The sequence below is a fragment of the Camelus bactrianus genome, chromosome 19 (assembly GCF_048773025.1).
Source record: "Camelus bactrianus isolate YW-2024 breed Bactrian camel chromosome 19, ASM4877302v1, whole genome shotgun sequence".
In the NCBI taxonomy this organism is placed as follows: Eukaryota; Metazoa; Chordata; class Mammalia; order Artiodactyla; family Camelidae; genus Camelus; species Camelus bactrianus.
The window spans coordinates 30,163,852-30,191,519 of NC_133557.1; the positions used below are offsets into that span (position 1 = coordinate 30,163,852).

A 27,668-nucleotide genomic window follows, 5' to 3' on the forward strand; every position below is an offset into this window, starting at 1 on the left:
CTCGCACTTTGATCATGATTGTGACTGATGCTAACAGTAGCCTTGTCACATGTCACAGTCAGGACCCCTGGGAGACCCAGAAAGATCTGTGACCTGCCTGCCGTCATGGGGCCAGTAGGACGTGGAGCCACTGCCTCTCCTGGCCCCGGAGTCCAGGCTCCTTCCTGGTTGTCAGATGAGATTGTAAACTCCTTGAAAGCAGGGCCCTGTGCTGTCCTCTCGGGCGTCCCCGCAGCCCCCAGCTCTCACAGGAGGCGTGCGGCGAGTGCAGGGGGGCAGCGCCTGGTGCTGGTGTGGGGGGGTCTTCCAGTGTGAGAAGGGGCTGAACCGCCGAACTGCCCCGGGAGGGCGCCGTGTGGAGGACCCGTAGCTGCTCTCAGGAGGCCAGCACATCTGGCCACAAAGCTCATGGTTTCTTTGGGTGAGACTCGCACGAAGTGGCCCACACCACGCAGAGTGGGGTGGCCGTGTTGGAAATCTGCAGGGACACGTCAGTAAATGCGAAGCCACCCGTGAGGAGCCCACGGGCTCACGTGGACAGGCACGGAGGAGGCCACGGCCTCTAACGTCCCCCAGTTCCTGTCCCCTTTGCTTTTGAGGGACACTCAGAGTGCAGTCCAATAACGCTGGCTCCAGCAGGCCCCGCCGGCGACACAGCTGACGGCATCCGCTCAGCCCGCGGCCGCATGTGGTGTTCCCCGCGGTTATGCATCCGGGCTGATCGTCCTCGTTCAGCCTGAGTCCTCAAGGAGCGTGAGCTGCTCACCTTGTTATGGAAATGACAGGCCAGCCAAGAAACAAGCACCACTCGGAGGGTTGGAGTACTCAGATTTATTACGCCGGCGGGCTCAGAGGGGCTTCTGCTCCGAAGCTCTGAGCACCTCCAAGACGTGCACATGAGGTTTTATAGGGTTAATTACAAGTATGGGGCTATTAGCCAATAAGGCTCAAACAACAAAAAGCAAGGAGTCAGTACACTGGAGCTTATCAATTTGGAACAGATCACATTACTGACACTTGTTGAGCTTGGATTTACGAGTTAGCTTGTTAGCCCAGTAAACTGACACTAAACTTCAGATTTATGAGTTAGCCCAGCAGAACTTAGATCAGTAAACCGACACTTACTACACTTAGATTTGTGACTTAGCTCGTTAGCCCAGCTGGGCTTTTCCTTCACAACCTCTCTCCATCTCTTTGATCTGAGGACACCGGTTCTTCTGAATTTTGTCCGCGGTTCATTTTTTCCCTAGATCTTTCAAAAGTATTGTGCTTCTTCCAAGTATCTTAAGACTCTTGTCGTAATGGCCACTTCTGAAAGCATCGAGCCTGGTCCTTGCAGATTCCAGGAGGAACCACTGATCTTTTTGCATTCATCTTTGGTGTTTTGATTTTGGAAGGGGATATCCATTCTGCTGAACATTGAAGACTTGGTAAAGGTGCTTTTTATGATTCCCTTGAAAATTGTGAGACTTAGCCCAGGATCTCTCTATCTTCACTCATCCAACAGATATTTATTGAGTGCCTACTGTGTGCCAGAGACTGATTCAGGCAGGCCACCCAAGGAGCCTGGAGAAACTGCTGCTGGGGAAGGTGGTGATGGAGATGCATTTATTAAACATCACCATGTGCCGGGCAGCATGTTAAGCCTTCCCTGTTCGTAAACTCGTTTAACCCTCACGACGATCTTTTGCGGTAGGTGCTGATGCCATCCTTGTTTCACAGACGTCAGGAACCTGCGGCTCAGAGAGGTGAAGCTCCTCGTCCAAGTTTCAGCAGCTAATGAGAGCTTGCATCCACACCCAGTCCATTCCCGCCCATGGACCCTGAGCTTGGCACTGCTGCGCCGAGCTGTCAGGATAAACCAGCAGTGGCCTTCAGGGGTCCTTCCTGAGGACCGGCCTTGTGCCAGATGCTGCCCTGGTTGATGGTGGTGGGCAAGACACACCTGCCCCTCTGCCTTGGTGGAGTCATGAGTCATTCCCACAAGAAATGCAGTGAAATCAGCAATTCTGATGTGGTGTGTGCGACAGGACCGTCGAGCAGAGGGAAGCTGTAGCCAGATCACCCTGAGTCTGTCCCACCAGAGGCAGGGGTGCTGGGTTTTGCTTGTGTGAAGCCAGTCATTGGCTCAGGCTGGCCAGGCTGCGGGGACCTCCAGCACTGCCTCCTCTCTTTTTACGAGGGCAAAGGACAAGGCAGCTGCAGGAGCCTCAGGGATGAGGGCGCAGGTTTGGGCTGTTAGAGGCAAAAGTGCGTGGAAGCCGGACAGGGCCACGGCCAGGGTGCAAGGACTCCAGGACCCGGAGAGCCCTGCCAGCACCTGCCGTGGGGCCAGTACCCCGCCAGCATCCTGGACATGCCTCAAGGAGCATAGTCGGCCCCCAGCTAGCTCACAGTGTGGCCAGTTTCCGACGTGCTCTGCCACAAGGAGCATGTTTCTGCTGTCAGCTGAGGTGGTGCCTCCACGTGGCAGTTGCGTGAACCCCGTTTACTGTCCCCACAGTCAGGACGCTTTGACGTGTGGGCTCTTTAACGAGTTTTTAATTTAGGATGATTGCAAAGTTTGCACGTTGCCTGAGGCTTTCTATGTTAATGGCTTTTTCAGATCTGTGTGAATCACAGCCTTGATGTGTGTGGGTTATTGTTTGGCATCCTGATCAGTTCTCTTCTGGACCCTGGAGTCTTAATTCTGCAAAGGGCTGCATTGACACGTGTGAACAGAGGCCAGGCCTGGAGGCTGGCCCGGAAGCGAGTCGGCATTAAGTCCACAGGGAGGCCGCCCTGCCCGGTGCAGCCCTGCTGCGGCTGGAATAATCGTGCCGTTTATTCCCTGGGACACCGGCTTTCCTCGGCGCCGGGCCAGGCCGCACTCAGATGCAGGCAGGCGAGGGGGAAGCGGAGAGCCCTTCACTCCTCATTCCTCCCAGTAACCGCCGCTTTTCCTGGTGGGCTTCGCGGGACTGTCTCTGGCTTCAGGGCAGAACAGGGAGATCCACTGGGTCAGGATGTGCTGTTTTGGTTTGTAATTGAGGTAAAATGAACACAACGTAAAATTTAACATTTTAACCGTTTTAAAGGATACAGTTCAGCAGCAGCAAGTACGTTCACGGTATTGTGCAACCGTCACCACTCTGTAACGCCAGAACTTTTGAGCTCCTAAATGGGAACGCTAAACCCATTTAGCAGCCACTTCCCACTCTCCTCTCCCTCCCGCCCTGCCAACCAGGAATTTATGTTCCGTCTGTGTGGGGCCAAGTCTCAGGCACGGCGCAGGCACTCAGGAAGGTGGACTGGTGTGTGAGTCGATCAGTCCAGTGTGGGTGCAGTGGCTGCGCTCCCCCTACCACCGGTGGCCCAGAATGATGGAGAACGGTGGCTGGGCCTGGGGGCACTTAGCTATGCCCCTGCCACTGGGGCTGGCCCTCCCCTCCGAGGGCACCAGAGGCTGCTGTTTTCCAAACGCAGCAGGAGGTCCTTAGGGAGCAGACAGGTGTCACCTGTAGGAGCAGGTTCCCAGGACTGGCCCATCACTGGCTGCCACTTGTTCCCCAAAAGCACGTGGTATATGGACTTGCTGGCTTGTCTGACTGTCTCCATCTCTGTCACTTCCATGACAGTTGCCGGAGGTATCAGGGCCAGGACAGGGGCCTGTGGAGAAGCAAGAGCAAGGATGACAGCAGCCAGGCAGACACTTGTAGGTGTTCGAGCACCACATCCTTGGTCCTTGGGTGTAAGTTCTCAGCGAGGCGCCAGGAGGAGGATGAGCTGGGAAAAAGCAGCGTGGCAGGGAACCTCACAGACCCACAAGGGAGCCCAGCTTGGTGAACATGCCTTGTTCTGGTCGGATTATAAACTTCACACGTGCCTGGACTAGCCCCGCCGGGCAGGGCCTGTGAACTTGAGCACAGGAGAATCTTCAGCTCCTTTCCTTCTGGTTGTCAAATACCTGCTGGGCCCTTGCTGGACCCACCTGGGCTGTGTTTTAGGGCCTCGGGAGGCAGTTATCCAGACCACACTTGGTCTCTGCTCTCATGATCAAAAAGCCAAGATGGACATTAAACTAATATACACAAAACCAGTAGCTAATTACACACTGCCTTGAAGACTATGTGGAAAAAAATAACAGGAAATCTAACTGGTGGGTGTGGAGGACCAGACCGTGTGGATTGAGTAGGAGTTCACCAGGGAAAAGTGTTGCCTCCAGAGGGATTGACAGGAAAGGCAGCCCTGTTGGTGGGAGAGAGCTTGATGAATGAGAAGCAGAAAGAGACAGACCGACAGAAGTGGAACAGAGTGAGGCGGGGCATGGCGTGAGATCAGCAGAGACCCGGACTCTGGGCTCATGGTTGGAGTTTGTGTTTCATCCTAGAAGCCACTATGACATGAAGCAGGAAAGTGATGCAAGGCCCTGTTTGCCTGGGGAGGTGGGCAGGGGCAGGATTCGTGGGAAGCAGGGAGGAGGATGCAGAGTTGGGCGAGGACAGTGATCCTGGCCTGGAGCTGGGGGTCAGCGGTAGGAGTGGAAGTAAAGGCTCAGATCAGGAACTGTTCCTTTTCCCCCTTTTTATTCCTGGCGTATCCAGTCATGCTTTTCCCCTGAAGACATTTCCAGAGGGGTAACACGTAAGGCCAGAGTGGGCAAGTGGCAGCCCCTGGACCCAATCCTCTTGCCACTGGTGTTTATAAATAAAGTTTTATTTAAATACAGCCACACCCACTGAGTTACATGTCATCCGCTGCTGCCTTCATGCTGTGGCAGCAGAGCTGGGTTGTCGGGCAGTGGTTGTGCGGCCCTCGAAGCCTAAGATACTTACCGCAGAAGCCCAAGGAACTGACTGTGTGGCCCTTTACGGAAAACGCTGGCCCGTCCCTGACCTAAGCAAAGTGAACATGGGACACATTTTCTAGATACACATCTGTTGGCTCAGAATCTTCCCAGCCTTTGAAACGTGTTTAATTCCTGTGAAAAATGCAAAAGTGTGCATATTTTTAAAAAATTAACGTTTGGAGGTCCTTAAGCGTTGGCTGACATTATTTAAGAATCTCCTCTTACAGTTGAAGTTTAAAAAGTCAGAGATGGAACCTGAGCTTTGAAGCTGTTGCACAATATTGTTCGTCTAAATTTATCCTGCGATGCTGAAGTCTCCCAGGGCATCATTTCAGTGTTTATCTTCCCTCAGAAACGCTCATCTTTCTCCACTCTGTAAAAATAGGATCTCTGAGAGGGTGTCTCTAAAACCAGCTTTTTGTCTTTGCCCAAGTCTCTGGGCTTCTTGCAAAGTCATTTTTGTGAGAGCTGGCTTGTGTGCAGACATAGAGCACCCTCCTGAGCCCAGGACAACACTCGGTTTTCTAGAAACCACTTTCTTCCTCCCCTGACCCCCGCCATCTTCATGTTTCCACTCTTGGGTCTAAACTCCATGCAGCATTTTTTAGATCTACTTGATTTACAGATCTGAGCTGATTTCACGTGGAGAATTGGCCATATGTCTGGCAGACACCAGCCACCATTGGCAGAATTATGGGGTTGATGCTGAACAGATGGGCTTTATAGTTAGATGTGCTGTTTTTTCCACAGTACATAGGAGGGGAAAAGAAGCCTCTTCATAATGTCTTGATTTTTCCACTGGTGTCAGAGGCATAAATGATGCCCATTTATCTGGTCTTAATTTCAGCATCGTTGCTGGTTAGGGGGCCTTAGACAGCTGGAAAGGGAGAGGGGAATTGGGAAAATTTCAGGCCCAACCTCTGCTAAGATCTTAGAGAATCCTGTTGCCTTGGGAATACAGATATTGGGGGAAAGACTTTTCTGTTCCGGAAATAAGTTGTCACTCACACTCCTTAGCAGGAGTAATTCAAACTGGTTAATCTCAGGCTTCTTGCTCAAACTCCACTGGACAGCTTCTGTGTGGTTACTGTTGTCTGGACAGCAAGGTGTAAACAGGCATTTGCCGATCCATCTGTTTAGGAAGAGCCGGCCAGGCAGCCGAACCTGATTGCTCACTGCAGGACTTCTCAGAGCCTTTACTCTGATGGTCTGTGGCGGGGCTCTTCAGGGAAGGCCTTCTGTGTAGAGTGTTTTCCCAGGTGTCTTTATTCACAAAGCATCGCCCACGCTGGGGTTCCATGGGACACACTTTGGGAAACACTGGTTTCATGCCCAGACGGTGAACTTCAGGTCTGAGACCCCGGGCTCTGACGCCTGACCTGCCCCTTACCAGCTGTGTGATTTTCCATGTGGGGCCCCCCCATAGCCTCCCCCTCCTAAATGTCAGATGGAGTTGACAATATGACCCCCACCTCCTGGGATGGTCTTCTTGGGCAAAGGACCCAGAAGAATTCGGTGGCCTCCCCACGAGCATTCAGAGGTACATTCCCTTACGATTAAGTGTTCGTTTGAGTCCTGGTGTCCCAGGGGCCCGTTACTCACGCTGACGCTCAGCCAGCCTCTTGTATTTCCTTCTGTGTGTTCCTTGGCACCTCAGCTAATGAGGAGGGAGGGGAAGGTGGCAGCTGGGAGAAGCGACGGGCCAGCGTGAGGCTGGGGAGTTGCTTAAGGGTTACAGTTACCTCCTGCAGTCAAGGGGCACAGAGGCGGCTTGGGTCATGGTCAGTAACCACGGGCCTGCATTTTGATTGCACTGTAGTGTTTGTATCATGGAATCAGTCTCTTTTATTCATTCATGCATTCCTTCCTCCCTTCATTCATTCACTCCTGTGCCTGGCGCTGGGCGAAGCGCCCAAGGAGGAGGGAGAGCCCGCTGCCGGTTCTCTGTTTCCTCCACACTGTAAAGGCAGCAGTCTTCCCATCACAGGGGCCGTCACTGTTCACAGGTCCTGATGAATACGCTCGCAGGGCTGTAGGAAAAGTCTGCAGGGCTGCTGGGAAGAGAGCTGCAGGCCTTTAGAATTCTTCCCCGCTCCCTTCTAAATAAATTCAGCCTTCCTCCTCCTTTCCTGCCTCCCCTGCCCCACTGAGCAGCCACCTCCTTCCTCTGTTCTGAGCAGTGTGACGCTGGGGCGTGGTCTCACTTCTTCCTGGAAGCTGTTCACGTGTGACCCTAGTTCTGCTTGTGTCCATCAGTCCTCCCCAAATATCCAGCTCTTCAGTCATTCCTCTAGAATTTTCCAGGAGGCATGGAGAAGGTCAAACCCAGCATTCTTTCACATCTGCAAGACTTTAAGTCCATTTTGTAAACTTGGTTTTAGAGGTGCAGACCCATCCAGGTGGTGGGTTGATTAAGACACCCAGCGGTTTCTTAGTCGAAGGCCGTCCAGCCACACCTCTTGCAGCCTGGACACAAGCTGCTGGCCTTTGACCCTGCATGCCATGATTCTAGTATCTTGCTTTAAGGAGCCTCTCTGTCCCAGCTCCGTTCCCCCAGGTCATCCCTTTTCCGGATAACAATCCTGTGACCTGGGATAACCGTTTCACGTGTCTGCTTCCATTTTCCTCCTTACACTGTGGGTGACGGAGGTAAGGATCCACCTTCCAGGGTCCTGGTGGGAATGAGCTGATTCGTGTCAGGTGCTCAGGACCCGGCTTGTCACCCAGCAAGTGCCCAGCGGGTGCTGTGGCTGCTGGCGACGGTGATGGCAACCAACCTTGGTTTTCTTGGTTTTCCCGTCTGTGTTCCTGGGCCACGCTGGTTGCTCCCTTAGTTCTGCTGAGGACTCGGCCTCAGTGGCATCTCTGGATTCCTCTCTCCCCTCTCTGCCTGCCCCACGCCCCGGCCCTGCCTGTCCGCTCTCAGTGGGTCTCCTGGCCTTCAGACTCGTTCCCCAGCCGTCTGCCGCCCACGCTGATGTTCTCTGCAGCTTTTCCACAGTGCCAGTCTCGTACCAGGTCCCCCAGTGAGTCCCGTGCCCTCAAGGCTCCTGTCACAGCCACACACAGCTCCTCTTGGCTGGACTCCAGCCTGTCCTCCATCCCCTCCATCCAGAAATCAAGAGCTCCAGCCTAAGGGTCTTAAGTTCAAGTACACAGACCCATGCCAGCAAATCAGGAACACTAAGGACAGCACAGCACTGCTCTTTTCTCATTTATCAATATATTTATTGATACATCAATAATAAAGATTCTTTTATGACTTTGAGATCATCTTTCCTATTTATAGTCAGTGGTGATGATAATGATCACTTTGTGTCTGTGTATCTGTGCATGTATGTTGGTCATTAGTTGGCACCACAGAAAGTTGGAGTCTCTATGTGGATCTCAGTTTTATATGTGGAATATGTGGACGTTACATTTTACAGGGCTTCTGAACCTTAGAGACAGGGGACATCAGATCTTGTTTCCCTGCTTGCTTTTTATCCACCAAACATCACATACGATCATGCTTTTAAGGGTTTTCACCTTATATTCAACTCCTATTCAACCTCCAAAACCTGAATCCAAATTGCCCCCACCCTTCGTAGCCTTTCCAGAGATTTCCCACTCCAGGCGGGAAGAACTGCGCCCTCTGCAGTTGTAATTCTCTGTCTTGGTGATTCCACAAACCTTGGTTTTCTCTGTGGTCAGTGACCCCACCGGGGCAGAGGAGGGCCCAGCACCTCTTTGTTCTGCTTCACACACCCGGCATGGTGCTTTGCTTATAGAAGATGGTGACCACATATTGCCCGATGGATTCTTTGGGGGCAGGGAAGGGCTCACTGAGGAAACGGAGGCCATGCTCTGGTGCTCCGTATCCCCGCTCGTTGCCTGCCTCCTCCTTAGCTGACCTCACATTCTGAAGTCATCTTCTGTTTTCTTGCTTGTTTAATTCCTCCTTCATGAGCCGGTGAGCTTCGTGCAGAGTAAGACAGTGTGTCAGTTGCCTTTACTGCTCTGTCTCAAACTCAGAGCAGGGCTCAGCTGATACTTGAGGAGTGAATTTGTGAATAAGTGAATGAATGAATGAAAGAAACAAACAAAAAGTTGTGCTCCGATATTGCCAGATACAGATAGCGCTTGTCTTCCCCGTGAGGCCAGCCACTCAGCACAAGGCCCCTGCTAATCACTGAGTGGGGCTTTTCTTCCGTTGTGTTTTGGGGAAGATGACGGGGAAGGGAACGGAGGCAGGTCAGTAGGCAGAAGACGAGGAAGCAGAAATGCGCGATGCCACTAAGTGGAGGACTTTGGAGTCGGATGGACAGGGGCCGGATCCTGGCTCCTGGGATACAGCACCCCAGACTCACAGGTCAAGCAGGGGTCTATGTGAGCACCTCCTGGGTCCCAGGCGCCAGTAAAGATGCCAGGGACCCTTGATGAACAGGACGGCCACGGTTCCTGTTCTCATAATGCTTACTTTGTTCCAGTGGGAGAGAGAGACAGAAGATAACAGTAAGTAACTCATCTCAGGATGGTATCTGAGAGCGCTCAGAGCTGGGGTGGGAGGGAGTATGGCGAGTCAAGGGGTTGGCCCTGAGCCAGGCATGGGAATGAGCCTGTGATCTCAGTGACCTCATTCAAGACACTGGTGTCCCTCCTGGCCCTGTTCTAGAACTGCCTGACCTGTTGATTTGTGAGAGCCATTGATGGCGGAGGGGGCTGGCGTTGGGCCCGGAGGACAAGTGCACCCAGTCTGCGGTGAGCTTCAGAGGGGACCAGGAGAGGGTTGCAGTTGCCTGTGGGACCAGAGATGGCAGGGGGCAGGCGCCTGCCCCGTCCACCATCCGGGGACCCAGGAGGCGTCCCGCCTGCCCCGTAGCTGCCTGCCGTGCTTCCTCGGCAGATGTGGGGAAGCGCTCTTCATTAATGAACCGCCAGTGCCTCACAGGTGGCAGAGGTGGCCCTGGAACTCAGCACCACGGTGTTACTCAGAGGCTGGAGGGATCTGCTAATGTGTCTGCACCTCTGGGAGTCTTCCCGGAGGTGAGGAGGTCCCCCAGCATCTCCAGACATGCTGCGTGAACTCATGGGCTGGGGATAGAGGGAAGCAGGGGTCCACCCAGCCTCTTCTCTCTGTACGACTCTCACTTGCGCGTGCGCGTGCGCCCACCCGCGTGCACGCCCACCCGCATAGGTGCCCGTAAATCCACATACGAGCCCTCCCTCCTGCCCACGTTCACTCCGCCCTTCGGGGGGAGGGGTCACACGGTCCTCAGGGGACCCAGCCCACCTCTTGCTCACTTGGACCCCCGGGCACGCAGTCAGTGACACAGTTATGCCCTTGGGTGGTTTGTAAGCAGTTCCTTCCCTGGATGGTGCATCTCTTCTGAAGCTTCTGTCCTTGGGTTACAAGGTGCCGTCACCCCACCCGGCCCTGGGCCTGAGCCACCTGGGGGCCGGCAGGGAGTAGGGGGCTTCATCCTGTGGGGGCATTGGGGGCACAGCCTTCAGACCTCTGGAGCCTGTCCCCACCTGGGCTTGGGGGGTTCTTTGCTTCTCCCATGACAGCAGGCCCCTGGGGAGTTGCTCAGATGGAGGTGCCTTCCTGCTGGCCACTTCGGATATTTGATAAATGAATAAATCAGGTCATTTGAGCTTAAGAGCTCCCAGTGGCTCCCTGATGAATTCTAAATCAAGTTCCAGCCCCTGCCTGCCTCCCCGGCCTCATCCATGGCCCTCATCTGCTGTGTTCTTCCTCCAAGCCCTTGACCTTGTCTGGGGCCTCCTCCCTGCCCCAGCTCCCATCTACACTGCCGGCTCCCTTTCATCCAGGGGTGCATTTGGAGCATCCTTTCTGCTCCAGTAGGCCCGCTCAGAGCAGCCTTTCTTAACCCTCTGTTGACAGTCAGCCCCTGCGTCCCCCAGCTCCCTGAGCAGGTGCGGGGTTCTGTCCATCCGTCCTCATGTCTGGAAAGATTTCCTTCAGCATATGGGTTCCTGTCTCACGTGTTCTGGACGCCAGGGATTCAGCTGTTAACCAACCCTCAAAGACAGACCTCACCCTCGAATTAGAGACACAGCAGGGAACAGCAAATAATTGTGCAGGTGTATCTGTGTGTGTGTGTACGTGCCAGGATATATACACACACACACCGGGTGAGAATGTGATGAGGAAGAATCAGGAGAGGGAGGTGGCGGGAGCGATGGGAGAGCAGGCTTGGGATCATAGTATCTTCGCCGGCTGTCCGCCTCCCACAGGTAAACAGAAGCCCCACGAGGGCAGGGGTTTTTTTCTGTTCACCTCTGCGTGTTCTCCTGGAGCAATTGCTAGTGTGTGGCTGGTGTCAGTACTTTCCTGTTGAGTGAGTGGATGGATGGATGGTTGGATTGATGGGTGGAAGTGGTCCTGTCCGGACTCCCCTTCCTCTGGATTTCCTTGGACACTCACCGGACCTTGCTGGGCTGTGCTTCTGGGGGCGGCCGCCCTTCCTTTGGTGTAAACAAAGGGATGACAGTGCTTCCTTGTTTCCATGCGCATCTCTGGAGAGCAACCTCTTTCTCTTCAAACCGGCCCAGAGGCTTGGGGAGACCTGGCCAGTTCCTTCCCTGTTGTGCCAAAAAGGCCTCCAGGACAGTCAGCTTTCCTGGGCCACGTGACACTGCCAGTTCGACTCCCATCTGGCGTCCGTGGGCGGAGGGAGGAAGGGAGAGGATGGTGACGTGACGTAAACTGCCTCTGGGGGAGAAGGACCGTCTGCATCCCGTGTGCCTGGAGCCTGGAGCTGGGGACCTGGTGACCAGAGGGATCCCTGACCGGTCCTCGGGCTCCCCTCACTCCCTCCCACCCTCACGCTTCCTGGCTCCGACTGGGGGCCGGGCGCCGGGGTTATACACACGAGGTGGGGAGTGCCGTTGGCTTCAGTGCCTCACTGGCTTGCTGAGTCTGCAGGGAGAAGCTCTCACACAGGGCGTCCCTGGGCTGTCCGTCCACGCGGGATTGCCTCGTGGTCCCCCTGGCACCCAGCCCCCAGTGTTCAGTTAACGCTCAGTTAGTAACAGCTAGAGAGGGAGTGGCCACACACGCTGGTGGCCTGGGACGCTCTTGGTTCCTGCCCCATCCACTTGTGTCCTGCTCTGGGTGATGAATCTACCCAGTCACCCTAGAAGCAGCGTAGAGCTACAAGAAGGGTCTCTGGAGGCAGGCTGCCTGAGGTTGGCATTCCCTCGCTCTGACAGAACGGCTCCCTGCCCTGAGCCTCAGTGTGCTCGTCTGTAAGATGGGTATAACAGCATCTCCTGTCGGGGCAGAATACCGCAGCACCTGGCCCAGCTCAGGCAGTGACCCATGTTCACTCTGTGGTAGCTATGTATGGCTGCTGTAATATAAATTATTACCATGAAAACTTCTCCCAGAAGGCACCAGTGCTGGCGTGGCACGTTTATCATAGCAGCCCTGCAGTTTTAAAACACAGATAATACTCCTTCACGCGGATTAGCATACTGTCGGTAAACTCTGTGCTGTGTGCATCTACCTGTGTTCCCACAGTCTTCTCATCCCTGGATCACCAAGGACGATGATTATCTTTATTTTACAGATGGGGAAACTGAGGCTGAGGGCCTTTGTGTGCGTGCGTGTCTGTTTGCAGGGCATCTTGGCCAGAGTCTGGGCTCAGGTGCCAGCCTCACTCTGGGGGACACTTGCAGGTCTGTGAACTTCCACCCAAGTGACAGAGCGGTTCAGTCTGAGAGCCTGTAGAGGGTGGGTCTTCGCCACCGCTGGAAGAAACGTCCCTCCCCTGTCCCAGGTGATGACGTGAACTCGTGTCTAAGCTGTGCCGTTGAACGGAGGCCTCGGGTCAGCTGATGGAGGCGACACTTGTCCCCTGGGTCTCCAGCATCACTGTTGTGTTAGTTGCATTTTGTTTTCCATTCTAACTAATCTTTCTTAAAAAAAATAGTACACGTTGTATACTATAAAATGGCCTAGGGTGAAGGGCCTCCCTCCCAGGGCCCCAAAAAGCAAGTGATCCCCGGTTCTTGAGGGCCCCACAGACACATGGGGACGGCCCCCTTTCGCACATGGGCGGCATATGCTGTGTGATTTTTGCATGCCGATTTTTTTACCTTGAGGTTTATCTTGGCTAGTTTTCCCATCTGCACAGACAGATCTGCGTGTTTCTTTTCTGTGTCTCTGCGAGGGTCTCTGAGAGGAAGGACAGTGACTTGACCGGTGCCCTGGGCACGGGCCTGTAGGTTGCTACGAGTCTCTTGCATGACGAGCAGCAGTGCCATGAGCTTCCTTGGACGTCTGTCCTTGCACATCCGAAGAGTGTGCCAGCGTGGCCTAGTTTCCTGGGCAAGGAAAGGGCCCCAGGAGAGCCTCCCTCTGTCCATTCATGGACACGCTCAGTCTGCAGCTGTTCAAGGAGGAGCACGGCCAGGTCTGTGCTGGGGTCCAGGACAGCCGAGCGTCGGGGAGGGACCCAGGAGCCTGGGGTAAGGGACTGAGCCTCGTCTGGGCAGGACAAGGTGGAGACTTGCTGGAGGAGGTCAGAGTCAGCTGAGGTTCCCAGGGCTGGGAGGAGGCTGAGCTGAGCGGGAGGGCAGACTTGAGCAGAGGTCCTGAGGCAGAGAAGGTTCCTTTGTGGACTTGGGTGAGTCTTCAGGTCACTGTGGCCAACACAAAGTGCTGTAAGGGCTTCCGGAGGCTGTAAGAAGGCTGCGGGCGGGAGGGAGACGGTGCGCGCTACCTGTGGGCGCATCCCCACCGGAACCAGCCCCGGAGGGCCTCTGTTGCCTGGAAGACCCTCTTTAGCCCCAGGCATTGGAGGCTCACTGGTGGCCCCGGTGGGGAGGGGAGTCATCTCGGGTCCCCAGGGTATCATCTGGGCTTGGTCATCACTGACCCCTCCCTGGGTTTTCGTCTTCCAGATGAGATGGACCAAACCCCCACAGTGCGCTCCGAATATCTGGTCTCAGGGATTCGAACTCCCCCCGTGAGGAGGAACAGCAAACTGGCCACCCTGGGCAGGATCTTCAAACCCTGGAAATGGAGGAAAAAGAAAAATGAAAAACTGAAGCAGACGACATCCGGTGAGCACTGGGGAGAGGGGACCTGGTGTCACTGTCACTGCACTTTCTGTTGCTGATGTGGGGAGGGGTGGGCTGTGCTCTGTGGCCTCTGATGGCCGGGAGCTGTTCAGCCTCCTCCAGGTCACCTCTCTCCCCTGGCCCTTCCAGGTCCCTGCCTGGAACCCACTTACTACCCAGAGCCTAAGGGGCACCCAGGTCACCGTCGACCTAGTTAAAAAAGCAGACTCTGGAGTCAGTGCGGGGCCAGGCTGGGACCGAGACCCCGCCAGCCACACTCTCCCTGCTGACCACACTCGGGGAGGAAGCACCAGCCCCCCTGCACCCAGACCCTCACTTTGACAACCCTGGGGTCTGGGTTCCACCGTCCCCGAGAGCCCCCTTGGGTGATTCAGAGGGTCAAGACCCTCAGCTCGGCCTCTCGATACCTTGAGGTCTTCATTTGGAAGACGGCTCTGAAACTTTTCTTGAAGAGGCTTCCCCCTGAGGGACCCCCGCCCCGGCGCCCTCCCGCTGAAGGACCCGGAAGCTCCCCCAACTCACCCGCAGCCGCATCCTTACACCCTGCCCGTCCCAGCTCTGTGGGAAGTGGGGTTATGGCCGGTTGTACCGCTGCCCCTGCCCCTCGAAATCTACACCAGGAACTCTGGCCACGAGACAGATCCACGGGGTGTGGTAACAACAGCACAACTGACTGTAAGAGTCACAACAACACAGCCCATTTCTAACCAACTAAATACTCCGAACCACCCCCACCGCCAGCACCCTGACCTGATGACCACTGTCCTGCCCATCTCAGAGACAGGAAACGGGCTCTGAGGCAGCCGCTCCTGGGCTCAGGCAGCAGCGGGCTGTGGGCTGGAGTTTGAGCCCTAGCAGCTGTGCTCAGATCTGGCTCCCAGAGGACAGGACGCCCTGGATGTCCTTGGTAAAGGAGGGGGTCAGTGCCCTGAGAAGCAAACCCACGGGGAGACAGCATCTCAGCTCCCACAAGCCTCGCCACTGAGTTGCACGCCTATTAGGTGCGGCTGGAGACAATTAGCAAGGATGCTGCTCATGTGGAATGAGTTCTGGGCCTCGGGGACCCGCCTGGTAAGTGCCCGTCTCGGGCTGCGGCCTCAGGTGGTCCCCGGGGTCCCCGTTTCCGTCCCAGCCTTGAAGCAGGGCAGACTCAGGGCTTAGAGGATGACGGAGGCAAAACCGGCGGGGGCGGGGGAGGGGCTGCTGGCAGCAGCGGGGGGTCCTCCATTCACCGTTTTTACACATTTTACAACATGACTGAACTATCCGAGAAGCTGACAAATTCTCCTGTCGTGGGTGAAAGCAGAACAAACACTGGTTTTCAGTGAATCTTGTGAGCCTCCCGGGTGCTGTGCCAAGGACAAAGCAGACCAGGGACCTGGGCCCTGCCCGCTTACAGCTTTCCGCCAAGCAGGGAGTCCGGCAACGGGCAAGTGAGTGAGGGAACAAGCAGGGAGACAGGACTCTGGCAGGCCAGCCGCGGGGGAGCTGAGCGGGTGCTGGGGAGGAGGTGGGCGGGGTGAGTGTTGCTTTGGGTCAGTTGTTCGGGGTTGGGGGCAGAAAAGACCCAGGTGTGGAGGTGATGCTGAGCTGAGACAAAACTGACCCCCTTGAGAAAAGCAGGGGAAAGCGTCTAAGCAGTGGAAACAGCCGTGCAAACACGCTGAGCTGGGGAAGGCCCTCCTGTGCATCAGCGAAAGGCTCGGGGGGCCAGAGCAAGGTGCCCTCTGTGCCCTCAGGGAGGGCCCCTGACGCTCTCTGGGCCACAGGGTTGGAGGGTGAGCTGCGTGCTCTCGGGAGCCCATGCCGCTGGCCCACTTGGCGCTGCACGGTGGGGAGCGACCTGTGAGTCCATTAGGGTGCTGTGGGGACCCTTCAGGTTAACAGCTGTGACACCCCCACCCCTGGACGTTTTATCAGGCACCTGGAAATCTGGACGCAGCACCGCATTTGGTTTATTTACTCTAAACCATTCTTTCCCCGCTTAAGGGTGGGATGTTATTTATCTCAGCATATCAAATCCCCAATTTCACAGGCATCGTTGGTTGGGATGAGATGAAGTAAGAATAAAGATGATATAGAGGAAAAAGAACAGGTACAAACAGTGGTTTGGGCAGAGCTCATCAGAGGAGCCTCCGGTGGGACAGCGGTGCAGGGGACTGGTCTGAGAGCAGACGTAAAGGGCGGTCAGGGTGTATTCAGAGAAGGGTAGCAGGAACCACAGAGAAGCACCTCAGGGTGGCGGGGGCAGAGAGAGGATCTGATCTGGTCAGTGAAGAGTACTCGGCGGCAGGCAGGAACCAGTGGTGGGAGGCAACTTAGAGAAGGGGGTGATGCCGGGCATCACTTCTCAGGGGAGCCAGGGGAGGCACCGCCTTAGCACTCATGCTTCCCTTCGGCCGTGCTTCCCGCCTGCTCAGCAGATTGCAGAGTGGGGGAGTGCAGGATTCCTGAACCGCACCCCCGACCTGGTGGCCCCCTCACCCACGGTCACCTGCGGCCTTGCTGCTCTCTTCCCAAACTGGAGGTGGCATTGCCCGGGCTCCGAGAGGGCCCCTCGACGCCTCTGCCTGTGACTCACCTGAATGTTTGTGTGTCGTGCAGCCTTGGAGAAGAAGATGGCCGGCCGGCAAGGTCGGGAGGACCTCATCAAGAAGGGGCTGCTGGAGATGATGGAGCAGGGTAAGTGGGCTGCCCCAGCTCTGGCCAGGCTGGGGTGGAAATCGGAGGAGCCCAGTGTCCAGGTGTGGCAGCCGGACCCGAGTGAGGCCTTCCCGGTTAGAGAAATTCTCGAGTGGCTCAGCCTCCAAGCCTGTGAGGAGCCACCAGGGAGTCTGAGAGTCAGTAACTCCCGGGGCGAGGAGCCAAGAGCAGCCACCTGCCCTGGGGACCGTGGGGTCGCTTCCCGCCTGCACTGGGTGTGCATTAAGCGAGTGGGTGGTCCTGATCCCTCTGAAGTGGGCGCAGTGCATTGGTGATTTTCCCTGCTTATATCTTAACCCTTGACTTGGGCCAGCTGTCCATGCCCTGCTGCCACCTAGCGCCGCCGCTGCCGCCTGTCGCGCTGCAGTTACCAGCCGGCTGCTGTCCCGGGCCTTCTCCTCGCCTGGGCCCTTGTCCTCCCAGGATCCTCAGGACTGGGTGTGGGGCTGGCCCGTGCTCCCAGGTGAGGAGTGTGCGGGCCGGGAGGTGGCCTCCCAGGTCATGCAGCTGGAGGGCCCGGACGCCGGGTGCTGTTCAGACTCAGGACCAGAGATCTTGGCGCCGCCGTGTCTGAGTGGCCGCCTTTGTTTGCGTCTTTGAGAAGCAGCATTTGTATCGTTAGCGCACTGATTTACAGGATCCTCGAGTCCCCCCATTTTCCTCTCATGATGGCATGAGGGACAGGCCTTGGGTCCGGACGCTGACCCTTCACGCTTTCTGATTCTCTGAGACCCTAAAGCTTGGGGTGGGGCGGGGTGGGGTTCAGAAAATCTCACTGCCGCTTACCCATGTCTCTGGAGCTGAACCGCGTCTTGCCTCCTGGTCGCAGGAACCTGGCTTCGCAGATGCAGGTCCCCGAGGATACGTGAATAAGTGGAATTCCTACCTCCCTTTTAGCCTTAAAACACCACTAGCGGCTTTGTAATTTGGCCCAGGCTTCAGGAATTAGCCAAGGAGCCCACGGAGTCAGTGAGCCCAGCCTTCTAACCTGCTGAGTCTGCCACGGCCTTTGTAGTCATTCCTCGGTAGATTCAAAGAGAAAAGTCATTCAGTGATGCTATTTTCGGGGCCAACCTGCATGGGAAGTGGCTTAGCGCTAATTATCAAACTTTGCTTGTAATAAAAAGCTTGGTATCAGGTCCTGTGCCTTTCAGACGTTGAACATTCTAGTCTGACTCAGATTTGGAGGAATGTCGTGGTTGAGATGGAAATTGAGACTGTTTTCATTTGGATGAGACCAGAAAAGCTCCTAACTCCGGCCTTTTGACTATGTTTCCAACAAACCTTACTTTAAATCCTGGGGAAGGAGGAGGGAAATAGAAACGCTGTGAAGCTCTGTTTATCATATTTTAAAAAATGCTGTCGTTGTTGAGGGAAGAGTAAATAAAAGAAATGAATTTGACTCCCACGTCAAAATGAAGCGACAGGCGAACCACTAAAGGGGCAAACTTCCGGCAGAACGCGGTTTGCCTCTCCTGAACTGAATCTCTGTAAGATAATTTTGTCCGATGGCCTGAGTGCAGGGAGCCAGCAGCCAAGCTGACAGGGTGGCCGAGCTGCTGGGCGGCCAGCTCCCCTGGCCCCCACGGGCCCGACGGAGAGGTCCCACACCAGCCAGCCTGCAGTATTGCTTTATATCAGGTCAGTCAACCTTTTCTGGAGTCAGACAGTAAGTGCTTTCAGCTTTGAGGGCCACACTCAACTTTGTTCTTGTCAGGTGAAGCAGCCACAGACGCTGCATAAAGGAATGGGAGTGGCTGGGTCCCAGCAACACTGTATTCAGGGACATAGAAATTTGAATTTCTTGCAACTGTTGTGTGTCATGCATTGTTATTTTTCTTTGGATTTTTTTCAACCATTTAAAGAGGTAAAATCCCCTCGGAGCTCGGGGCTCTGTGGAGCAGGTGGTGGGCTGGGTGTGGTCCCCAGGGTGGAGACTGCCACCCCGACTTCTGATCTCTCTTTCTCTCTTGCTAAGTGCTTGTGGCCCCGGATCTGGAGGGGCCTGAAACACAGCCTGTCTCCTCAAGAACTGACAAGGCGCTCATTAACTGATTTTTATTGAGCACCTCCTGTGTGCCAGGGGCTGTATTGGCTGTTGAGGGTACAGGTGAGCAGAATACCTTCCTCCAGGAACCCATAGTCCAGTGGGGTCCTGCAAACAGCTATAAAATGGCAGCTGAGAGGAGTATGGTGCAGGAAAGGCACATGACTGGGGGCCCTGACCTGGTCAGGCGTGCAGGGAGGTGATGTTGGCTTGGGTCCCACCCAAGGCAGCCGGAGTCAGCAGGCTGCTTCTCAGCAATTGCTCTGCATTAGGGTCACCTGGGGAACTCTCCCTTCAAAGGCGCTGGGGGTGGGACCCAGGCATCCGGACTTTATAAACCTCCCCAGCTGCTTCCGCCTTTGGCGCCGCCGAGGTTGAGAAGCAGAGCGACGGGGAAGTGGGCAGCATCTTCCAGCCCCGTGGAGCGGCCCGCACAGGGACCCTGGTGAAGGAGCCAAGAGCAGGTGGGTCGGGTGCAGGGAGTTTAGAAAGCGGGAGAGGGAGAGGGTCTGGGGTCTGACAGGGCCTTGCGTCTTCCCTGCCTCTCCCTCCAACACAGACAGGGCCAGGAAAATCAGGCTCCCCAGGAAGCGGCTGGGTGACAAGGAACCTCCGTGGCCGTGGGGCCCCGGGGCAGCCACAGGACGAGGGGGCTGAGTCTGCAGTGAGCCTGCCCAGGGCGTCGCTGCGGGGGGCGGTGGGGGGCTTGTTAGAAGGAGGGCAGCAGGGGGAGTTCCCCCGGAAAGGGATGGGTCAGGGAGAGGGGGCAGGGATGTGGGTTCACCACCTACTCGTAAACCTTAGACCCTTCACTGTGTGCCTAGTGGACAGAGAGAAGAGATGAAAACATTTGGCCACAGGTCGTCACCCTGGGGTAAAACCTTCCTCGCGCTATTTCTCCCTTGTGCCCTGGCTCAAAAAACGCCTTTTCTCACTGGGCGGGGGTGGGGTGGGGAAACATCTGGTTCTAGGGTGGGCGCTGTCTGTCCCTAATTTGTGCTGGAGTTGGGGCCTCAGGTTTCCTGCTGGGTCAGTAGGAATCCGCGGCCTCGGAAGTGGAACCGCCACTGCCGCCCCACCTCCCCCACCCCCGCCCCCGTGAATCAGCCTCCATTGCCACCACCTGCGCCCAGCCAGGCTGGCTGTCTCTGTGGCCAGGAACACTCCCCTGTGGCTGGCTGCCCTTTGCCCCCTCTGAGCCTGGACTTCACACCAGTGGGCGCCTGGGAGGCTGCCTGACAGCGACCGGGGGGGCCCAGAGAGGCCCCCACGGGCTCGGGCCGCAGACCCCCCCAGAGCTGCCCGGAGTCCTTAGCAGCCCAGGAACTCTCACTGGAATTTCCTTGCCCAGGCCAAACCCAGGCTGGTTCTCTGCCCTGCACAGGTGTGCACAGGACACCTCTTTGTGTGGAGTTTGCCCACAAAGCAGTGAGGAACGTGGCAGCGTGAACAGGTGGTACACGGGGCCTGCAGGAGAGGCCCACGCGTCCCAGAGACAGGCCTGTGTCCAGGGCACAAATTCGCCTTCATCCTCTCCAGGGGGTGTGTTAGTCTGTGGTAACTGTGAACGTGGGCGTTTCATGTACCACTCCGACCTCTCCTCTGGTTCCCGAAAGTCTGGTCATCTGCCGGACCCAGGAAGGACCCGATCTGTGTGGTTGGGAGATGCGTGAGATGGGACTGACTCTGTGTGGGGACGCTGACCTTCCCCCTCACTGCGTCTTCACTGCTTTGGCCGGTGATATGTCTGTGACAGGCAAGGGCCGGCTGGCGTCCCAGCCCCTCCACTGGGGCCTCAGTCCAAATGCGATGAGTGAGGACAGAGGCCTGCCTGCTTCTCTGTCCAGACACCACGTGTGCTCCTGAATGACTCCTCCATCCTCCTGGATGTGTCCCCTTGGCCTTGTCTTAAGTTCCTTATGGAATTTCATTCTCCATCACTGGATAGAAGAGAGAGGCAGTTGTTACCCTTGTGCTGTGTTTGGTGACCTGAGAGACGCGAGGTGCCTCTCCTCAGGGCATTTGGCAGTGACAGATTAAGTCTGTCTGGTTTCTGTGGGGCAGGAACGCTGGGGGCAGCTTGTATGTGTGTGTGTGTGTGTCTGCATGTACGCGTGTGCACGCACGTGTGTGTGTGTCATGTCCCCTCTCACAGTAGCTACTCTGTCTATAGCGGGGGCATCCAGCTTCTGCTCCCTTCTGCTGCCCTCAGAAGGGCCAGGAGGAAGGGCCCAGGGTACAGAGAGAGGACCAGGGGACCAGCTGCCCATGCCCCCCCGCGCACCCCCCCCCACCGTTGCTTAGCAACGGCCCTGCCACCGCGGCTATTTTGGGAACTCTAACTTTTCATTGAACGTGATTATGAGCGGAAGCTCTGAGCAGAGCCCAGAAAAGTCCTGCAAGTCCACTAAGCTGGGAAGGCAGGTGGAGGAACCCCAGGACTGTGTGGCGGGGTGCAGCCTTTGCGGAGCCCCGGGGGGTAGGCTGGAGACCTCTGGGCCTTTCAGGCTCAGCATTCTGACCATTTTATGGATGATGGTGATGATGATGGAGATGCTACTGTCATTAACAAAAGTGATGGTCACCAGCAGCAAATGACTCACCCCTCCTAAGATTCGGTGTCCCCATCTGTGAAGGCAGGTGGCAGTCCCACCTGATAGGGTGGGGCGCTGCGAAGTTCCAGTGAGATGGGGCCGCGGAGCGCCAGGCTGTGTCTCCAGCGGGGCAAACCCTCGGTCAGTGCTGGCGTGCCCCCTCTGTTACTAAGAGCCAGGCAAGCCAGCGGTGGAGACCATCACAGCTGTGTGTCAAGTCTGAGGAAGCCAGTTGTGAGGGAGTGTCTGAGAAGCTGTAGTTCTGAGCTGCGTGACATCCAGTTGTGTCCACTGGTGGGTTCTCTTGGTTTGTGTCTTGGTCTTTTCTTGGTTTGGGGTTGGTTGGAAAATCACAGATCTGCTGGACCTGTTTAGTAAAGCCCCTCGAGCTAAGAATGGTTTTTTAAACTTAAAGGATTTGGGCCAAAATAAAAAATCAAAGAATATGGAGCCTGGACTTTGTGGCAAGTGGCCCAGAAAGTCTAAGATACTGGCTATCAGCTTCTTTCTAGAGAAAGTTGGCCGGGCCCTGGCCTAGACCCCCCAGTCAGGTGACATGGCTACACAGATGGCATCGTCCTGGCCCCAGATCTACAGACTTCTCGCCCACCAACCTTTCTGCCCTCCTCTCGAGGGGATGTGCAGGGGAGGGAAGGTGATGAACGGTGATCATGAGCGCACACCCCTCCCAGGGTCGCCCGTCATGGGTCTGGCCCGAGTCCTGGGCGTGGGGAGGGCCCTGCAAAGGGAGCCTGGAGTTCCCACGTGGGCACAGGAGCCCAGGCCACGTGGCCACACCATCACCCTTGTCATCCTCTTCCTCCTCCTCTTCAACAGCAGTGAGGGTGCTTGCAGGCACACATGGTGTTTGCTTTGTGCCACACACATAATAGACATTAACTCATTGAATCCTCGCACTGACTCCGAGAAGCAAGGAGTTTTAGCCCCATTTTAGAGATGGTAAAATTGAGTCTTGGAGATGTTTCCTGCCTGGGCACAAGAAACTGTACGGGTCATGGTGACACGCTGCTCTGGGGTGGCCTTGATGAACCAGCTGTGGGGACAAGGGATGTGGGCAGGGCGTGTGGGTGCTGCAGGCCTTGGGCTGTGAGCTGTGTCTCAGGAGGGCCATTGTGTCAGCTGGCTGAGTCTCCAGCCAGAGCCTGCCACGCTGTGCTCTTGTGATCTGGACCAGTTACGCTCCTGAGTCCCTTATCAGTACTCTAGGACCCCAGGGGGGTGACCAGTCCATCAAGGGCCAGACCCTTAAAGGCTGAAGCCACCGAGCCCGGGCACGGGGAGGCACCAGCTCCCTCTTTCAGCCCTTCTCTGTCTGCTGTCCTCTACTCTGGGACGGCCAACTGTCTAGACCTAGGACTCCGAGTCCTGCCTCCGTCTGGCTGTGCCCCTGTTCCTGGGCTGGCAATATCACGTGTGGTCAGCTGTGTGCCCACCCCAGGGTTTGAGCCCCTGGGGATAAGGATTGTCTTGTTAATCTCTGCCTTTCCAGGGACGGTGACTGAGAAGCATTTGTGTATTGTGGGACTGATGGTGGGATGGTGGGTGCAGAGGTGAAAGGTTATTTGTAGCCATGATGGTGTCACATAATGACCACCTCAGCAGCGAGCCTTCACCGTCGCCTGTCTGGGTGACCTTGGCTGGCGGGATGGGGGCCGCTCTGCTCTGCTCCCCGCCCCCCACAGCTCACCCCCTACCAGGCTGGCTGGGCGTGTCCTCAGGGTGAGGACCCGGTACTGAAGGAAGAAGCAGGAATATGCAAGCACTTTTTAAGTCTCTGCAGCATCAAACCTGCTCACTTCCCACTGGCCAAAGTGAGCCACGAGGCAGAGGGTCGGGGTCAGGGGCCCCACCAAGGCAGGGATGTGGGGGTGTGCATTGTCCAGTCTCCCACAGGTGTCAAAGTAAGAGCACACAGGCCAGGAGGGGTGTGGCCAGAGGCCAGTGGGTGTGGTGATGCTCGGTGCTGCCTGAGGAGGACAGTGGAGGTGCTTCCCCGGGTGTGTGGGAGCGGTGCAGGGTGCCACCCTGGGGCCCAGGGTGGCATCCTTCCCAGGAAGTCACTTCGCGAGAATGAAAGCAGGTAGGAAGATGGCCACAGCTGACCGCTGAATTTCCTTGCAGACGCTGAGAACAAAACATGCGGCCCTGATGGAGGCCCCCGAGCTGCACAGAGCGAACCTTCCACACCCAAGCAGGAGCCGCTGACTTCAGAGGAATCCCAGCCGGGAAGCCCGTCGGCCACTGGGACAGACCAAGCGTCCCCAGATGAGCCGCTGTCCTCGGACACCCATCCGGACGATGCAGGTATTGACTGGACCCTGGCGCTGAGCTGCTCCCATAATGGCCACTGGCCTGGGTGGCAGCTGGGGTTCCTGGCCGGGGCTGGGCTGCCGCTCCAGTAGAAGACTGTCCTCAGAGGCACAGCCATGTCCTGGGCTCTGAGCCCTGTCAGCGGCTCCACCGCATGGTTCAGTTTAAATGTTTCCGATAGCATGTTTCTCCAGTAGCTTCCCAAATCTGGCAGAGCAGTAAATGAAGGTACTTCCAGATGCTCGCAGGTGGTTTCCCGTCTACCTTCCTCCCACAATGTCTTTACTCGTCCCCTTGGAGCTTCTGAACAGGAAAATTCTCTCCAAAGGGGCCAGTTTCCAGACAGAGCATCTTAGCTGCCCCAAGGCAATAGGGCAGGATGGAGGCAGAGGGCCTTCCCAGTGGCCTAAATCCACAGCAGTTTCCTGCTCCTCCAGAGAGTGGCCTCCCTCCCTGGGATGGTGCTTTAGTGTCACATAGTGCCCTGGAGCTGGTGGCACTGGTGACGGTGCTGCCAGCCTGCCCCTCGTGTGGGACAGCCCTGCTCGCCACTTCTCTGCCAGGCGTGCCCAGCACGTATCTGAGCCTCTCTCCCCTTCTGTTACGTGGGGAAAGAATGGCCTGTATCGGGGTTATTTGCAGGGTGCGAGGAGCTCAGGGCAGTGTCTGCCACGTTGAGTAATTCGTGGTGGGGATGGTGGGGGCCGTGGTGGTGGTGGTTCTCGTGATTTTAATTGACTGGACCAGGATGGTTGCCAGCTGTGGGAGGGCGGAGGAGAGAGGGAGGAATGGAAGGGAGGGATGGAGAGGAAGAAAAGCATGAACCCATGACGAAGCCCGTGTGCTTTAAAATATCCACCCGCTGCTCGCTCTGACCTGTTAGCTGTGTTTTCATAGAAAGCTTCCAGGAGACCTTGCCGTCAAGGTGGAAGCCCGCTTCCTCGCAAACCTGCAGCTATAAATAGGCCAGGCCAGGCGTGGGGGCTGGGACGTGCACTGGGTCCCCACAGCGTGGGGCTGGGGATCTGGGCGTGTGCCCGGGCCTGCCAGGACCTCAGTGGCCGGCCTGCCCTCCGGCCTCCCCAGACACCTGCTGAGAGGTCTGCCCTGCTCTGCCCAGAGCTGGCTGTGCCTCTCCAGTTTCACCCCAGTTTGGAGACAGGACAAGAGTTTGGGATCTGAAGATTTGTGGCCCGTGGGACAGTCCTGACCTCTGCTGCAGTGGCCCTCTCGGCCCACCTGTGTCCCCATGTCCCCCAGTGTCTGACTGCAGTCAGGGCAGTGGCTGGTGGGACCCTGGTGGCTGGCTGAGAGCACTTGGCCAGGTCCCCCCTCTGCCGGGCCGCTGGGCCCCACCTCTCGCTGGCACCCCTCCTAGTCCGCCTGCTCCCGTCAGCAGCCCCTCACCTCAGGTGTTCTCTGACCACACACTTGGCTTGGGGATGGGTTCTTAAGACCGGAGTTGGTTTGTTGAGGTCACAGATCTGTTTTGAGGACTTTCTCCTGGGTGGTACATGCTGGGGGGTCCGGGGTTGTGATGGTGATGTGTCCAGGTCCCTCCTCCGGGAGGGAGGGAGGGAGGGAGGTGAGCAAACCTGGTGACACCTTGAGCTGAGTCCATGGCAGCGGGTGCCCGGAGGCTGGAGCAGCCCAGCTGGGGCAGAGGGATGAGCAGGAGCTGTCTGGGTGGAGAGTGAGGGAGACAGCCTCCTGGGCAGGGAGAGGGGCCCTTGTGAAACTGTAAGGGGCCAGGTGTAAATATCGTTGGCTTTGGGGTTAGAAGATCTCACCTCCGCCAGGTCGCGCAGAGGATGCACATGGGAGAGGGACTGGCCGGGTGTTAGCAAACTTTGTTTACCAACAGCCAGACGCTGGGTTTTGGTTGGCTGTGGGTGGCCTGGGAGCAGGAAAGACTGCGAGATTTTGGCAGGGTGGTAGGTTTATAGATGAGGTCAGAGCTGGGGTAGGATGGGGATATGAAAGGGCTGGGCCAGGTGTAAATATCGTCGGCTTTGGGGTTAGAAGATCTCACCTCCACCAGGTCGCGCAGAGGATGCACATGGGAGAGGGACTGGCCAGGTGTCAGCAAACTTTGTTTACCAACAGCCAGACGCTGGGTTTTGGTTGGCTGTGGGTGGCCTGGGAGCAGGAAAGACTGCGAGATTTTGGCAGGGTGGTAGGTTTATAGATGAGGTCAGAGCTGGGGTAGGATGGGGATATGGAAGGGCTGGGCCAGGCCCGGCAGCCCTTCCCTGAGGGCAGCGGGAGCCCCCAGAGGAGGTTGGGGTGACCTGGGGGCTTGTACTGTTGGAGGAGCGCTGGGCCGATGGGCGGGGCAAGGCTGGGCTGTAAGCTATGAGGTTTTGTGAGTGGTGCATGCAAATAGCTTGCAAACATTTTGATAGTGTATTTATTTTCATTCATTAGAGTAAGGGGTCCAAGTTTCTCCTTCAGGGCAGCAATAGTTTCTTAGTAAGTAAATTGAACTAAGAAGCAGGACTTGACTTGAAGTAAAATGAGGCAGGCAGACAGACAGACATATAGACAGCACAGGGCCATGGCCAGTCTCCAAAGCAGTGCCATTAGTGTGTCAGCAGTTAGTGACCTTTGTCATAACGCTGACAGTGACAGAAACTACCATTCGGCCACTGTTCAGGTGCTTCACATATACTCGCTCATTTAACCTCGGAGGCACCCCCAGAGGTCGATGCTGTTGCCCCCTTTTACTCATGATGAAATGGAAGCACACTGGCTAAGTAACCTGTCCAAGGATATAGAGTTAGGGAACTGAGAGCAACGTCTTGGACATCAGGCTGACCTGGGTTTGAGACATGACCGAACTCCCCACCAAGCTGTGTGACCGTGGACAAGTCACTCAACCTCTCTGAATCTGTGTCATCAACTATACATGGGAATCGTGTCGCACCCACCTCTCAGGGTTGCTGAAATTCAAACACTTAGCGCAGTCGTAACACACACTGAGTGCTCAGAAAGTGTCTGCTGCTGCTGCCGGGGACTGTCATCCTTATCATCACTTTGGTCACTGTCACTATGGAAAAGCAGCCCTCCATGGGGATACACTAAATCACAGTCCTGGCTGCCTGCAGGTGTCCCCGGAGGCTCTGCCTCTCACAGCACGTGCATTTGGGGATGTGGGCGCCTCTGTGTCTGGCTGTTGAGCTGGGACCCCCCCCCCCCGGGTCTGTTGCGACCCCACAGGCCTGGAATCCTGCGCCAGGAGCTCTGACCACAGCCCCAGGTCCCTGTGAGAGGCCTGGCCTCGAGCAGAGTCCCTGCAGTGAGGGAGCTGGTTGTCATCTAATGCCGACCTTGAGCTCCGTGCTTGACACGCTGCCTAGGCTGAAACATCAGGAGCGTTCACAAAAGCCACAGATGCAGCTGCCTTCTGTTCAGCCATCAAAGTGCAGGCCCACGGGGCCGGTGTTCCCACACGGCCATGGTCACTGGAGCTGAGAAGAGGTCAACGCCTTCCATGGTCTCACCTCTCAGTGTGGCCTGGCCCCTTGGGAGGGCGAGTTTGTGACCCCTGCCATGAAGGTGAAGAGCCCGTTGGGACCCCGCCCCTGTGCCGCGCTGGGAATGACACCCCTCCTTGGCCAGGTGCTAACACCTGGATCGGGGCTGCTGCTCCCATGTGCCTCAGACTGCGGGGCAGGGGCAGAAGGGGTCGTGTCCAACGATCGCAAGTATCTCGAGAAGGAAGCGCTGTCAGAGACTCCGACCATTGTTTTCTTGGGTCCTCGGCTGGGTTTAGTGACTTGGGTTGACTTTGGGCTGTGCGTTCGGGGTGATTCCTGGTTTTGTGTGGGAGGTGCTGCGTCGGCCACAAGCACTGCCTGTAAAAGCCCAGGAGGAGTCGTCATAACGTTAAGCGGGGCACGTTCGGTGTGGCTGCTGGGCGGGGCCGAGCTCTGGCATTTCCGTGGGTGTTCTCATCGAAAGGAAAAGTGGCATTCAGTGAGCACGTTCTGTGTGTGCTGTATTATCTTAGCCCCATTTTTTTGTTTGTTTGGCTTTAAGATGAGCGAGCAGTGGCCCAGAGAGGTTAGGT

General features: G+C 56.4%; 1 protein-coding gene across 4 annotated transcripts in view; it reads left to right on the forward strand.

Annotated features, from left to right (window-relative positions):
• Positions 1-27,668, forward strand: part of PHACTR3 (phosphatase and actin regulator 3) — a 178,252-nt gene that overhangs the window by 96,499 nt on the left and 54,085 nt on the right. For 3 of the 4 annotated variants that reach the window (XM_074347520.1, XM_010958551.3, XM_045519248.2), the window contains exons 2-4: positions 13,742-13,903; positions 16,526-16,603; positions 23,408-23,590. In XM_074347520.1, the coding sequence (XP_074203621.1) occupies positions 13,742-13,903; positions 16,526-16,603; positions 23,408-23,590 (423 nt within the window). Of the gene's footprint in view, positions 1-13,052; positions 13,252-13,741; positions 13,904-16,525; positions 16,604-23,407; positions 23,591-27,668 lie in introns of those variants that run through there. The other variant, XM_010958555.3, reaches the window with a different exon arrangement.